Here is a 13707-nt window from a genome sequence, read left to right as displayed (position 1 = left end):
AGAAGATTAACCACTTGGCTAAAGTGGTTAGGAGAAATGCTCGAAACATTTGAAATTTCCCGTTCCACCCTCCATTAAAGTTTTGAACGTCGAGTATCACTCTCCGACCTTCCCAGACCCCGAGGCGTCAATCAGTAAGGGTGCGCGAGGCATGCTGTGTCGCGTGAGTCTAAGGCAATCAAGCGAGGGCGGTGCTGGCCCAGGGGAGGGGTCCGGACTCTCTCGAGAATTGAGAGGCTGAGCAGTGTTGGGTGGCGTAAGCAAAAGCACCAGCAAAGAAACCACACAGGCTCGTCTCGCGTTTCGAGCCCATGCACTCCCCACACTTCTCCTCTTCTTCATTGCCCCTCCTGCCCTCCCCCCTTGCCTTGCCTCGCCTTGCCTCCATTAAATATCAAAACAATAATTGAAGCCTTCCATTACCACCACCCGTATCTGCTCTCCTCCTTGAAATAACTACGGCCCTGCATCAAAGTTTACCACCCTCGAGCTCTCTATCCCCTGCGTCCTACTCCCGCCTCTCCTCCTCACCCCCGCTCCCTCGCTTCTTCTCCTTTCCTCTCCTCCCATGGCCTCCCTCGCCCCCCCTCCCTCTTTCCTCCGCTTGGCCTCCGCCTCCCTCGTCACTTCCTCCTCCTCCTCCTCCTCTTCCACCGGTTATCGCTTCCATGCCACTCTTTCTTTCAGCCCCACTAGTGCTGGCGTCAAGTCCCCCTCCAACCCCGCCTCCAACCTCCTCATCCAGCCCTCCGGCGCTGCGGGTCTTCTCAGTCTCAAGGAAGCATTCCAAATCTCCAAGGAGGAAACTCGATACCCACCTGGCCTCGAGATCTACATGGATCACGTCAAGTTCGTTAATAGTGGAAGTGTAGGTGTCGCCAACCTAGCCATGTCTTGCTTCAAACTCCGCAGCAATAATAGTGGATCGACACCTTCCATGCACGTTTTCCCGCATTCCTGCAACTTCTACTCAGTAGCTTAGATTCGTGTGGTTTAGTAAGTCGAATCCCGTTGTAGTTGTTTGCTGAAAGCCGCAAGCAAGAGGATGTTACGCGCCCCCTGCATTTTATGGGCAGGTCAATCTGTGTTTGTTGCTAGACACTGTTCCAATTGGAAGCCAATTGGAAGCCAATTGGAAGCTTGCCCATGTGAAGGTTGATTTGGTTTGAGGCATATTTCGTGTATTCGGATGGTGTGCGGCGAGTAAGTTAAACCACCGGTTTGTCTTGCAGGAAGAACGAACGAAGTTCATTCCTTTTGTTATAGACAATATTAAAGTTGGGTACATCCACCCGAAGTAAGACGTTTATTGCCGCTCATTACTCATTACTTCCACTTTGAAGCCCTGAGCTGTGTCTGTCGTCGTTTACTCTATGTGTTACTGACTGTATATATAGCGCAGGACATTGATCAATCATGTTGATTGGCAGTTTTTTGCAGTATTTGATGTGCTTTCCGGAAGTATTCACAACTGTTGGAGTAGATACGGAGCATCAGCTGCATACACCAGCAAGCAACGGTCGCAAACCTAATCAGCAGCTCGCGGTTAACGGTTTCAAACGGCCGACGCAAGCATTGGAGAGATTTGTGACTCTGCACTACGGTCTCAAAACGAGGGAAGACCGGACAAAGGCTGTAAACAAAGCTCTCAAGACTTTGAACGAAAAAGGCGTGATACCGGGATGGCGAAACGAGGTATGTGAATCACCAAGTGCCGGCTTAGATCCAACCATCTGCATTCTTAAGTGCTGGCTTAGATCCAACAATGCATTCCATTAAGTGCAGGCATAGATCCAACAATCTGTTAGAGTCGGTCTCGTGAGTCCAGTCTAACACTGAAGCTGCGTCATTGACCAGCTTTGATCAAAGGAGGAAATCTTGGTTCTATACAAAATCGCCTAGCGATAGCTAGCCGAATGGTGACTTTCTTTGAATTCACCAGGATGGAAGATTGAGAAATATGAAAGAGTCTTTATTTGGTAGTGATGACTCATCATTGTCACGAATTGTGACTTACTTCGCTATTTATCTATGGTGAAAAATGGTAGACTAAATGGGGCCTTTGAGGAAAAGGTTATCTTTCATTTTGAAAATGGCTTCACCCAATGGTAGGATCTTGAAAATGGCATCATCCAAAAAGGGGAATATGAGAGAAAAAAATCTATCTGAGATTGAATATCATGGATTACGCGAAGTCTATGACCATGTTATCCTCGACCTTGTTTTAGACCATGTGATCCTCTGAATTTCACGAGATTTGGTATGTCCCTAAGTTGAATTAAACTTTTCTTATTAGCCAAAGTCCCTTAAATGAGAGAATGAATGTTTTTGTGATTGAAGAGGTACGTTGGAGATTTGGTATGTCCCTAAGTTGAATTAAACTTTTCTTATTAGACAAAGTCCCTTAAATGAGAGAATGAATGTTTTTGTGATTGAAGAGACACACATGCTTTTTAATTGGGTGACAAAAATATACAAGAATGCTTAAATAATGAAAATATAGTAAAACATTGAGTGATTTATTAGGTGGAGTGGAAGTAGTCTAGCAGTGTAATTAGTGGCGAAAGTCATTTTTCTCACTCTTAAGGATATAATGCTTAGCATGTGTTACCGTTATCTTAGATTAGATTATATTGAGAGGAGCATACATGGAGGAGGTATTCATGGCAAGATCTTTGCTATTATCTAAGCCTTAGAGCCTAGTACAATTACCAAGGCTCTAGAGAAGAACTTTATAAATTTAAAAGAATCCTTTGATATAAATGTAAAAGAATTCCATAATTTTCTTAATTAGGAATAGTTTGATGCACCTTTCTAAGGCATGTTAAGGTAAATTACTCTTCTTTTTTCATGCATCCAACCACTCACGTATCCATGGTCCAATATGAGGGGCACAATCGCTTGAGGCTTAGTCTCTTTGAGCAAAATGTGAATGACAATAGGTACTTGGGTATGCAAACACCCTACTACTTAAGCTACCTCCAATCCTGAGATTTCTTTTTAGATTTCTTTTCTTTAATGGAATACATTTATTCCATTAAAGAACAATAAATTTTGGTTCTATTAAAGAAGATTAAATAAGTGTACACGTGCGTGTGGGTATGGCCTCCTAATTTATATTGGTAATCAAGTGCGTCTATATGATTTGTTAAAGGTCAGTGGGATATTAAAAGGCAAATTGTATAGGATGATCACCATAAATGGTAATTTGAAACACAACTTAATAAATTTTCACTTGGATATTCACAAAAGAGTTTAGGTCCTTCACTATAGCACTATCTCTAAGTAGGCAATGCTAATACTGCAAGGTGGTAGTGCTAAACTTAGCTTTTCTTTGAGCCTCTTTCCACTTGGTGCAAATGCGACCACTCGCTTACGCCAAGCATCTCCACGTTACTCCAAAGGGTCTGCTTTCACAATTGAGAAATACGGTGTTTGTCAAGATCATTGCCGTGTAGGTGGTTGGGTAATTCGACAGAATTTCTAGAATCCATCATGATCTACCATGATCACTGGGAGCCTATCGCAATCACCCTTACCCCTTCCCTCGATAGGGAGAAGGCCAATCAGTAGGTGATTGGTGGCACCATGAGTCGGTAGGGCAAGCTTTCGACTACCGCTAGTTGCCTGCCTGCCTCTTGGACCTTCTATATCACGTTTGGCTTAGGGCTGGTTCACACCACCCGGACGGACATGGATGAAAAATGGTGGGTAGGTTCTTAGTAGGATGTGGTGGGCTCGGACACGGGCAATTGAAAAATATGGGTGAGCAAAAATTGAGGAGGGATTACGCTGATTGGGATTTGAACCCTTGACACACCTCTCATACAAGATTGCTTCCACCACTAAGCCAATCACCTTTTGTTGCATTCAATGTGCAGAATCAACGATGGTGCTTTATTGTAAAAATACATTGCTAGATTTTTCGAGTATTTTGTTCAAAAGTGATTCACTGGTTGCTCAGTCCTTGAAGGACACGGTGGGTTTTTTACTGGTGTCAATATCATCCCGTGTGGAGATGAGTCTAGGTGCTAAATTTAGATGGGGCCACGGGTGTTGATCTCTTGGTGTCTTGGTGTGGCCTTTTTTTTGTAAGGGGATTATGTTTGGGAGTTTTTTCCCGGTGATGCAATACAAGTCTAGCTTTATCCTTTAAAAAAAAAAAAAAGGTGTAACTGTAACGTAAGTTTGTCCAACAGCTCGTGTGAACCACCATGCCCGGGAGCTCACGTCCTCTCCATTTTCGTCTTCCTTGTTTGCCCGGGTGGTGTGAAACCAGCCTTAGCTATAGTGAAAAAGGGCAGCTAGAAAACTAGATAGCAGGAGTAGATAGGGAAGAGTGCAAACTCATGGAACGATCCTTCGTTCAAAGCTTCAGGCGTGAACTGACGTAGGCGTCTTCGCGCATTTTTGCCGTGGAATATTTTTTTGCAAACGAATGTGGTCGCGTATGTCTTTGCGTTGCTCAGTTGACATTTTTTACGCTAGACATTGTGCCAACTGCAGGTGGCACGGCACGTCCTTACGTACGCGATCGTCTCCCCGCGCTCCCGTCGCACCTCAGTTCCTTTCTCGTTGCTCTCTGACCGACACGCTTTCATCGAGTTTTTGTAGTTTGATTTCCACTGACCTTAGTGAGCTTCGGGAAGAACCACTTTAGCGCTTGATTCCATAAGGCTAAGTTCGTAAATCTCGTTTTAATATATATGTGTGTGTGTGTGTGTGTATTCCTCATTTTTACCTTGTGTCTGCTCGTAGAATTTTGTGTCGTTTGAGATTGTACACTGAGAAGAATGTTACCTGCTTTCTCTCCCTTTGTGACAGTTTTACCCAGTCGTGGAAGCTTTCGGGACAAGATCTCTTTTTTCCTTGGAGAGAGCTGCAGTTCCATATTTTGGCATCAAGGTAATAAAGGTCATGGACATTGTCTAGATACATCAAGCTGCAAGGAACTTTTAAATTTGGATAAACATCGCAATTTTTTATAAATTCATTTTATTGTACACTATTGATCCAGTCTCTTGTTTTAGTTCACAAGTCGTTGGGGACTGTAGCATTCCTGTCTAAGACTATGCCTTTTCCCTTGGGGTCTAAGGGAGCTTTTGGGGACGCTAGTTAGAATACGTTAAGACTGTAGCTCAAAAAAAGAAAAAGAAAAAAAAAGACTAGCTCAAACTCTTTTATGAATCCCTGTAAGTATATTGTTTGACATGTGGAACACGTTGCTTTTAACATGAGCAAAGCCTTTTTTTTTACTGACCTTTGGAGAAAACCCCGCAGGTCTCCACAAAATGAGCTAGGTTCAGCTACCTGCTGAGCGGGATTAGTGCCTCTGCTTGACAATGCTCAGTACGCAATGTTCTTGTCTCATAGTTTTGAATATGCTACAGTTTGCCAATCAGGACGTGATTGTCATCTGAAGTGTGCATTTATGGTAGACATTCTGCGTGTTACAATTTCGTCAAACCGTTTGTGATTCCCAACTGAATTTTGTATAGGCCGTCTTGGGTTCATGATCTCATGATGCCTGCTGTGTATGACATTAAAGAGTTAGTGTGCTTAATCTCACATGACCTGCATGTGAATCTTGCTCATGGGGTCTACGAGTTGGCGTTACCTTGCTTAGAGGGGCCTCTCACACTAGTGTACCGCTACCATCACATGCGTTCATCAAGGATTATCTGATTTCTTGTTGGCACTGCAATGCGGGAATGTTAGATTCCTCACCCTGTTCTCCCCCCCCCCCGCCCTTTCCATCTCCACACACCCCCGTCCCTGGCGCCCCCACACACGTCCCTCCCTCTCCCTCAATTCATACTAATTGACTATACACAGATACTTATGTATTGGCACCTTTTTGAATGGGGATCTCAAGGAGGAGGTCTATGTGCAGCAACCCCAAGGATTTGTGGTCAAAGCACGAGCACAAGGTGTGCAGGCTTAAGAAAGCACTTATATGGGCACAAGCAAGCGCCGCAAGTGTGGTATCACAAGATACATCATGCGACATAAGACTGTTACCCCTGGTCCCATATTGTCAAGCTGCCCGTCAAAGTGGGTCAGAGCATGAAGAGTGATGGAATGGATTGTCTCCTCACAACTCTTCTTGCTCATTCTGTCCATGAATTGGTTAGTGCATAGTGGGAACTGCAGACTGACTTAGAGGAAATTGACCTTTCTTTTGTCTGTTTTTGGTCTCAGAGGTTTAGAGTAGAATTAGGTTTCTGCATATTAGGTTGGGCATTCTTTCTGACACATTCATTTTCATTTCAAGAAGGGTTTTAGAGTATGTGAATGTATTTGATCCCATACATCTGTTTGCAAGCATATCCTGAATTTGCTTTAGGCTATGATATCAAGCTTTTCAGGCTTTTGTATATATAATGATTGTTTCTGAAGCCTTAGTAGTTGTAATTAAGATGCTCTGCATTCAGATTATTTACAAGTATACCTGAGATTGCTCATCAAATACTTTGATATGATGTTTAGGCTTATGCAATACACATGAATGGATTTGTCACCATGGCCACTGGGGAAAAGTACTTATGGGTTGCAAGACGCAGTGTGACAAAACCGACCTTTCCAGGCATGTTTGACCATTTGGTGGCTGGTGGACAGGTTAGTACACCGGTTGTGCTGGTTTTCCTTCTATTCAATTTGTTACTGGATCATTAAAATTACCACGCTTCTAATGCGATACAATTAAAGTCCTAATTCTGATCCAACCCCCTACTTTGTGGGGATTGTTTGGCTCGCCCTTAATTAGCTTGAATATATTTTATACGCCCACCACTGTTATTAAAGAAGATAAGTGATATGACAGTTGAGGGTACTATGATGTACGGCTGAAAAATGAAATAGGATGCCTTAAACTAGCAGGAGAAATAACACGAGGGGAGGGTGAGAAAAAAAGGTAGAAGAGAGAAATGTAAGGTTAGGAGGGTGGCAAAGAGAGAGGAATAACAAGTACGTAAAGTATTTGAAACAGTTTGTGGGGTCTAAGGGGGCAGCTCCAGTTCTACAGTGCATTGTTCATGGGGACTAGGAAGAATTAAGGAAAAGGATGATAGGGCAGAGGATTAGGCATGGAAGAGGGTAATCAATTGAGGACAGGCCTGTGGGTGAAAAAGTTCAGGGAAACACGAGAGACGTGCCGGTGAAAACAGAGATTTTGGGGCAAGAAATGGAGGGAAATGGAGAGGAAATATGCAAGTGTTGAGGCCAGGGAGGGGACATCGTATTGGCTTCTGTCAGACTTCAGGGAGGATGTTGTAGATTCAGCTGTGGAATAGCAGTTACATTTACTGAGTCTCCAATTAGCATTAGTGTGTCTGTCTTTCTACCCATAATCACCTCCTATATGTTTTTCTGCTTAGACAGTACCAAATAACTATTCCTTGATTGCCTTTTGATTTCCTTCTTGTACTTTCTAGTCCTGTATGGTCTACATTGACACATCATTATGAGGCTTTATTGCAAATTGTCTTTGCAGCCTGAGGGGCTGAGTTGCAAAGAGAATGTAATCAAGGAATGTGATGAAGAGGCAAGCATTCCAAGGTCCATTTCAGAGAGGTGCATGCCCTGTACTCTAGATGTGAAGGATGTATGCAAGTGGTTCAATTCGTACTGACCAACTATGTGGATGCCTAAGGTTTTTATGTTGAATGTCATTAGTGCAAGATCTGCCTCGAAATCTTTAGGCATGTTCTTATTTTAAGTTCTCACCATCTATGTATCAATATTGTTTGTAATGTAGGGCTAAAGCAGTGGGAGCCGTTAGCTATGAATGCATTGAAGGCGATCGATTTGATAGATTTATATTGTTTTGCTATGATCTGGAACTTCCACGTGATTTTCAGCCAGTAAACAAAGGTATGAACTTATGTATCTCTCTAAACTGGGTATGCCTTTAGTAGATGACGTTTGTATATATTGAATCATCAGTCGAGAACACAAACACATTTTAATCATCTTTTAAGAATATGTAAATTTGGTTATGACAGATGGTGAAGTTGACAGCTTCACTCTGGTACCTGTTGCCAAAGTTGCAAGGATTCTTCAGACAACAAGACTTTACAAGCCAGACTGTGCACTTGTTATCATTGATTTTCTCATTCGCCATGGGTGTGCACCTTTGACCCCACTTTAGACATTGCATCATGTGAAGTCAAAACAGTAGAATGGGCTGAAGATAGGAAAGGAACTCTGAAGTATATCTACAAAACCCTCAGGATTTCCAGGCTTCACTGAAGCAAAAGATCTGAATGTGTCTGCTTAGCATTACTTGCATTTTTTATCGACTTCTTAACACTTGTTACTATGTATATGACAGGTATATCAGCTCTGATCAAACTGGCTACCTTGAACTGCTACAAAGCTTACGGAAGGGTGATTGCATCTGATTGTACATCACCCCTATCCTCTATCGAATCCTTCTCAAGGGCTGAAGACAGATGATAATGTGTTCGCCAGCAGAATATAACTAATATTTTACATAACTGGGGTGCGGCAAGTATCATTGCCTTGGTGAGACGGTATGGAATTGTTCGGCCCAAATGGTATACCCTGAAAGGTTGATATCTCACCAGTCTGTAAAAGAATTTATCTTGCAGGCGACTTGAGTTCCACCTATCTGAATGTGGAACCCTGGCTGGTTTTCATCATTGCACAGTGCATGCTATCAGTGAATGAATGCATGATTAAGGCAGGCCTAGGCACTCGAGTTGATTGCAGTCTTGTACATCAGACTGAAAATATGTTGTGGAGAGAGTGTGTACGTCTGAAGTATCCTGTATATATGAAGCAGCTGTTTTTGAAGGCTGTTGCCATGTCGGTCGTGGATGCTCAGGTCTACTGTGAAATTACAGAAGCGGCCAGTATTTTCCTGTGAAAATACATATAATCTTTTTGTCATGCCAATGGTATTTGATATTTGAACTTATAGCTGATAGAAATGCGTCCAAATCTGTAATCTACCAGAGATAATCTCTCATCTGTGACTCTTCTCATTATTAAAACTGTGTGTGTGTGTGTGTGTTTAATCTTTAAAAAAAAAAAAAAAAGTGGGTGTCTTTTCCGAATTTGGCTGCCTTGTTGCTTTGCTATTTTATTAGCCTATTGCATGTGCTTTAGATTATCCCATGTTGAATAGATTTTAGTTACACAATGTTCATGTCCCTAAACCAAATTTTGATACCTTAGGGAATCTAAATGGCCATTTCTAATACATCGTTTTATAAGGTGTTGGCACTCTATGAGGGTCAGGGGATTTTGACTTCCATTCCTTGGTGTAGTTGAAAATTATCTCATTATTCCAATCCTTTGCAACCCTAGCTTTTTAAACCAAGGTCTTTTTAGTAAAATAGGATAATCATTCTCTTTATTTCTATGACTCTCAACGTGACTAGACTAAAATATCACCAATGTTGATGCATTCATTCTACAACATCCTAGTTTACCATCCATTGTGGAAGCATGTGGAAGGTTACTTAGAAAAGTGATAGTTTAAATGTTTCTTAATCATTTGCACCAGATTTTTCAAGGTGTTGTTGATACTTATAACCTATCAATGGTTGCTTTCTTGATTGTTTTACTTCTAACACTTTGCAAAGGTCATTATTGCCACATCAACCATAAGGGGGATTTTAAAAGTGTCTTAATGGTTCAAGCATAGTAGCCAAGCTAACTATTCCCTTATTTTCTTTTCAAAATTGGTACTTAAAGTAGTTATGTGAGTAGGAAGCTATTTGCAATATTGCCCTACACTTGGTATATCTTTGATTGGTTGATTTGTCCCCTTGCAACCTAAATTATGGCATCTTCTACTTTGTACTTAGTACATTTCCCCATCTTACCCATGGTATAGGGATTTTTCCTCATGAGAGTTGTCTCTCTACATAGTGGACCATTTTTTGTGAACTCTTGTAGAGCAGCAATTTTGCAATCACACCTTGATATGGTATCTTTTGAGTTTCATAGTGGGATACTTCATTGACATTGTATGTAACCTTCAAAAAATGATGATAAAGTTGCAAAGTGCTTTTTTTAGTAGTATATCTAAATGAGGAAGGGGGAAAAACGTTTATTAATGAGTATATTTGAAGTAGGGTGACTTGATGAAGGGAAGGAAGGAGAAGACGAATTGAGGGGAGGAAAAGATGGGCCAACATTAAAATGATATTATGGCACTTGTATTTTCAACTATTGAAAATTGTACAATAACAATAGCTTAAAGAAATGAAAATAGGAGAGATTGATGTGTAACAACTAGCTCTATTGTCCACTACTCCACCTTAAAGTGCAAGGGGTGGAATTGCATACAAGTACACTTAAACTACAATGTGACCCATGAAAGAGCTCTTGAAAAGTGATTATAACATAATAAATATGTATATGTACAAATCATTAGATGAGTTCCTTGCAAATCCTATAGTGACATATCAATGCCATCATGTTCATCCTAGTGCAATGTCTTCAATGTCGTTTGCATTAAAGACTAGATCTCCCATATCTAGGTCCCAAGAAGCTTAATGTTTTATTATCGGCTCATGAAGTACAATAGGAGTATCAAAACCTTAGGTAATTAAACGTGTGAGTATTCTAAAATATACCTCCCACCCTAGCCATGGCATCCATAATCAAGGTTTAATAGATCTTGTGGTCACACTACTAGTACTAGCTATAATGGAGATCAAGACTAAAAAACCACTTTGTTTTGAGCGAGATAGCTCTCAATATTTTCCATAGAATAGTTGAGGAGGGCAATTATTCCACTACACTAGGTAGCCATTCCTTCCACTGATCACCAAGTGTGAAATACCATGTTAACCCTATTGAGTGAACGTCAATTTCGAGCTTCCTCCACACAAACTTTGATTTAAGGGCCACATGCAAGAAAACTACTTTCTCTAGTTTCTAGTGTTGCATAATGGGCATTGGTATCTATGTGTACCATTCAGTTAATTCCTTAAAGGCAACAAATTGTTCAAGATATTCCAAAAACTTAAGTTTTTCAAAATGAGACTCCTTCCATAGTCTTGAAACAAATTTCATACAACATTGGACATTGTAACCACATCTCACCCATGCATACATCATTTAGCCTATTCAAAGTAGATTGGTAATCCCACTACCACCGTTTATTTATGTAAGGCAAAATTTATCGAATAACCCAATAATTGAATCTCCAACTAGTTGATATACACCTGTTGGCAGGCTAGTAACTAGAAGAAGCATTAATTTCTCTCTACGTAAGGTGTAAATCTGGTCTACCCAATTAGGCCCTCTAAGACAAATCATGCCTACCAATCCCATTTTTTCACATGAGCATGAGACCTTCCTCTTCATAATTCTAGCACTACCCCTGTCCACCAACCACCAAAAGAACCACCTACCCAGTCGTCTCCCTTTAGCTCACATCGTGAACCACTTGGAAATGTCAACTGATGCCACATTCTTCTTAAACATGTGAGGTAACTCAACCAAAGAACAAATACTGATGCATTTGAGAATATTGCCATAGTCATATTAAGGAACTTGTCTCCAAACCCAAGTTATCTTAGAAAAACATGTAGTAATCCCATCAGAGCATATCATATGGTTTACCCAAGTCCAACCCTTATGAGGGAAACCAACTGCCATGCATCAAATGTATTTTCATATATTTCACACCCTTTGAGATATCCACTTTTCACCCTATGTACCACATCCATGCATATCTTCCATTACCCTAATTGCTAGTGCCTTGGCCAAAATTTTTGTATGAAGCATTTTTCATGGGGATCGACCTCTAGAAACTTACAACCAACCTATCGGGGTTGACATTTGGAAATATGTTAATTGAACCTACGTAAAAAGGGAAAGGGAACCCCTTTAGCAAGATTCAATAAGCATATCTAATTGGTTTTTTTAATGAGGTCTAAAAAATGCAAATTAAGTTCAAGCATGGGGACCTAGATATTTATATTTCTTTATTGAGATTAGGATAGTTGACTGCTTGACTGTGGCATCTTCATGCTATTCATGGGAAGAATCTCGTCAGAAGATGAGTTCCCAAAGTGGTTCCAAGTAGCTTACCAAGGAAAAGCTACCTTGGTGGACTTCCAGTTCGTTGGTAGGGGGTTCTTCCAAGCTCTTTCGAAATTTCAACAATATCTAATTTCCTCTCCAAGACAACCCATACGCATAGGAGACCTAATTCGGAACTGACCTCCATAAGTCCCTACCCTTATCAAGCTAAACCTCAATAGCTATGGGAATAGAACCAAAAGGTTTATTCAAATTTCAACTCAACCATATTTTATTATTACATGACAATTATTATGAGACAATTATCTCCAATGAACTCTAAAGCTAGTCAACATTCCCCCTTTGATATACTTACTCTTAAGAGTTGGATCCTCATGTGAAGGGCCAACGATCAACAAACTAACTACCAACCAAAGCAACCAGTTTATTGGATGTACTCTTTCTCAATCCATCCCCAAAGGCATCAATGATTAGACCTACAACTAGCCAAGTAGCCACAACAATAATAGCAAGCCACTACAACAATTATTGTACCACAAACAATGAACAAAACTTGTAGGACAAGACCAACAAAGTGGATCATCGAAAGCACAAAAGGAAAAGAATCCCATGGTGGAAGAGTAGGTTGAAGGCAATGTCACACTTCCAAATTAACAAATGGAAGCCATGTGGAAATCTCTTGCTGGCAATATCTTGAATGGCCATTAGCTCTTTGATGTCAAAGCATATTGCTATAAATATAGCTGCAATGTTTTATGCCATGCCTAAAAGAACTTTCAACCTCCTGCCATGGTAGAGTTTTGTGCACGATAAGCAAATGAGGAGAAGGAAACCCTCCAAGCAACATGTGCAACCTTAAGCTTATAGGTTGAAAGGGAAAGGTGGAAGCTTGAAGGAGCAAGGGTAATCCAAGGACATGAAGTGTGCAATAAGGTATTGAAGAAGAGCTTAAAAAGATGAAGCATGTTACGAAGAGAAGAGAGCATAGGGTAGAAGCTAAATGAGAATTCTAGAACAAATTGAAGAGGAAAACATTGACCTAACAGCTCATCCACATTATAGAAACCCAAGTTGACAAGATCTCAAAAAAGTCCCAACGGGACAAATTGCACAAAGAGGTCAAGGAGTCCTTGGGATTCTTGAAGACACCCCTAGAGCCTTTTGGACCAAAGCTAAAGAAGGAGGATGGTTCTAAATCAAGAGCAAGAGGGGCATCCACCACAATTACCCCAATAGCCTCGATTACCAAGGCCACCTAAAACATCCACAAGCATCAAAAGGGTGAAAAGATAAAATGCAAGTGACCTAACCATGAGCTATTCCTCACCAATTAGCAATTTTGAGAGATGGGGGCGCATAAAGTACCAACCCAATTGTTGGACATGATTGAGTAAATTACATGTTCACATTTGTGTCAGCATATGTCGTACCTATCCTAAATCTCTATAATAGTAGTCCCTAATTGAGACTCTAGCTTTTGGACCACTTACACATGCACCCACCTTGGGGTTTACGTTGACCTCCCTTGAATGAAGGGCTTCAACAAAGGATAAAGCCGAAGCCGAAGCCAAATGAAGTGTGTTAGTAAATAAACGCACCCCAATGAAGAGAGGGTCCTAGCGAAGTGAGGAGAGATCCATTGAGCAATGAGAGCCTCCTTATTAGAAAGTATTTAAACAT

General features: G+C 41.1%; 1 protein-coding gene across 1 annotated transcript; it reads left to right on the top strand.

Annotated features, from left to right (window-relative positions):
* Positions 1-434: 434 nt before the first annotated feature.
* On the top strand, positions 435-8998 carry LOC147897952 (nudix hydrolase 20, chloroplastic-like). The gene is made up of 9 exons (XM_087380897.1): positions 435-868; positions 1233-1297; positions 1431-1695; positions 4825-4905; positions 6490-6618; positions 7493-7572; positions 7757-7872; positions 8004-8124; positions 8333-8998. The coding sequence occupies exons 1-9, from the start codon at positions 569-571 to the stop codon at positions 8400-8402; spliced, it is 1227 nt and encodes a 408-aa protein (XP_087237023.1). The 5' UTR covers positions 435-568; the 3' UTR covers positions 8403-8998.
* The last annotated feature ends 4709 nt before the right edge of the window (positions 8999-13707 follow it).

The sequence above is a fragment of the Dipteris shenzhenensis genome, chromosome 10 (assembly GCF_047967505.1).
Source record: "Dipteris shenzhenensis isolate YYH24624 ecotype China chromosome 10, Dip_SZ_1.0, whole genome shotgun sequence".
Lineage (NCBI taxonomy): Eukaryota > Viridiplantae > Streptophyta > Polypodiopsida > Gleicheniales > Dipteridaceae > Dipteris > Dipteris shenzhenensis.
Note: the sequence above shows the minus strand (reverse complement) of the source record. Positions and strands in the feature narration are given on the sequence as shown.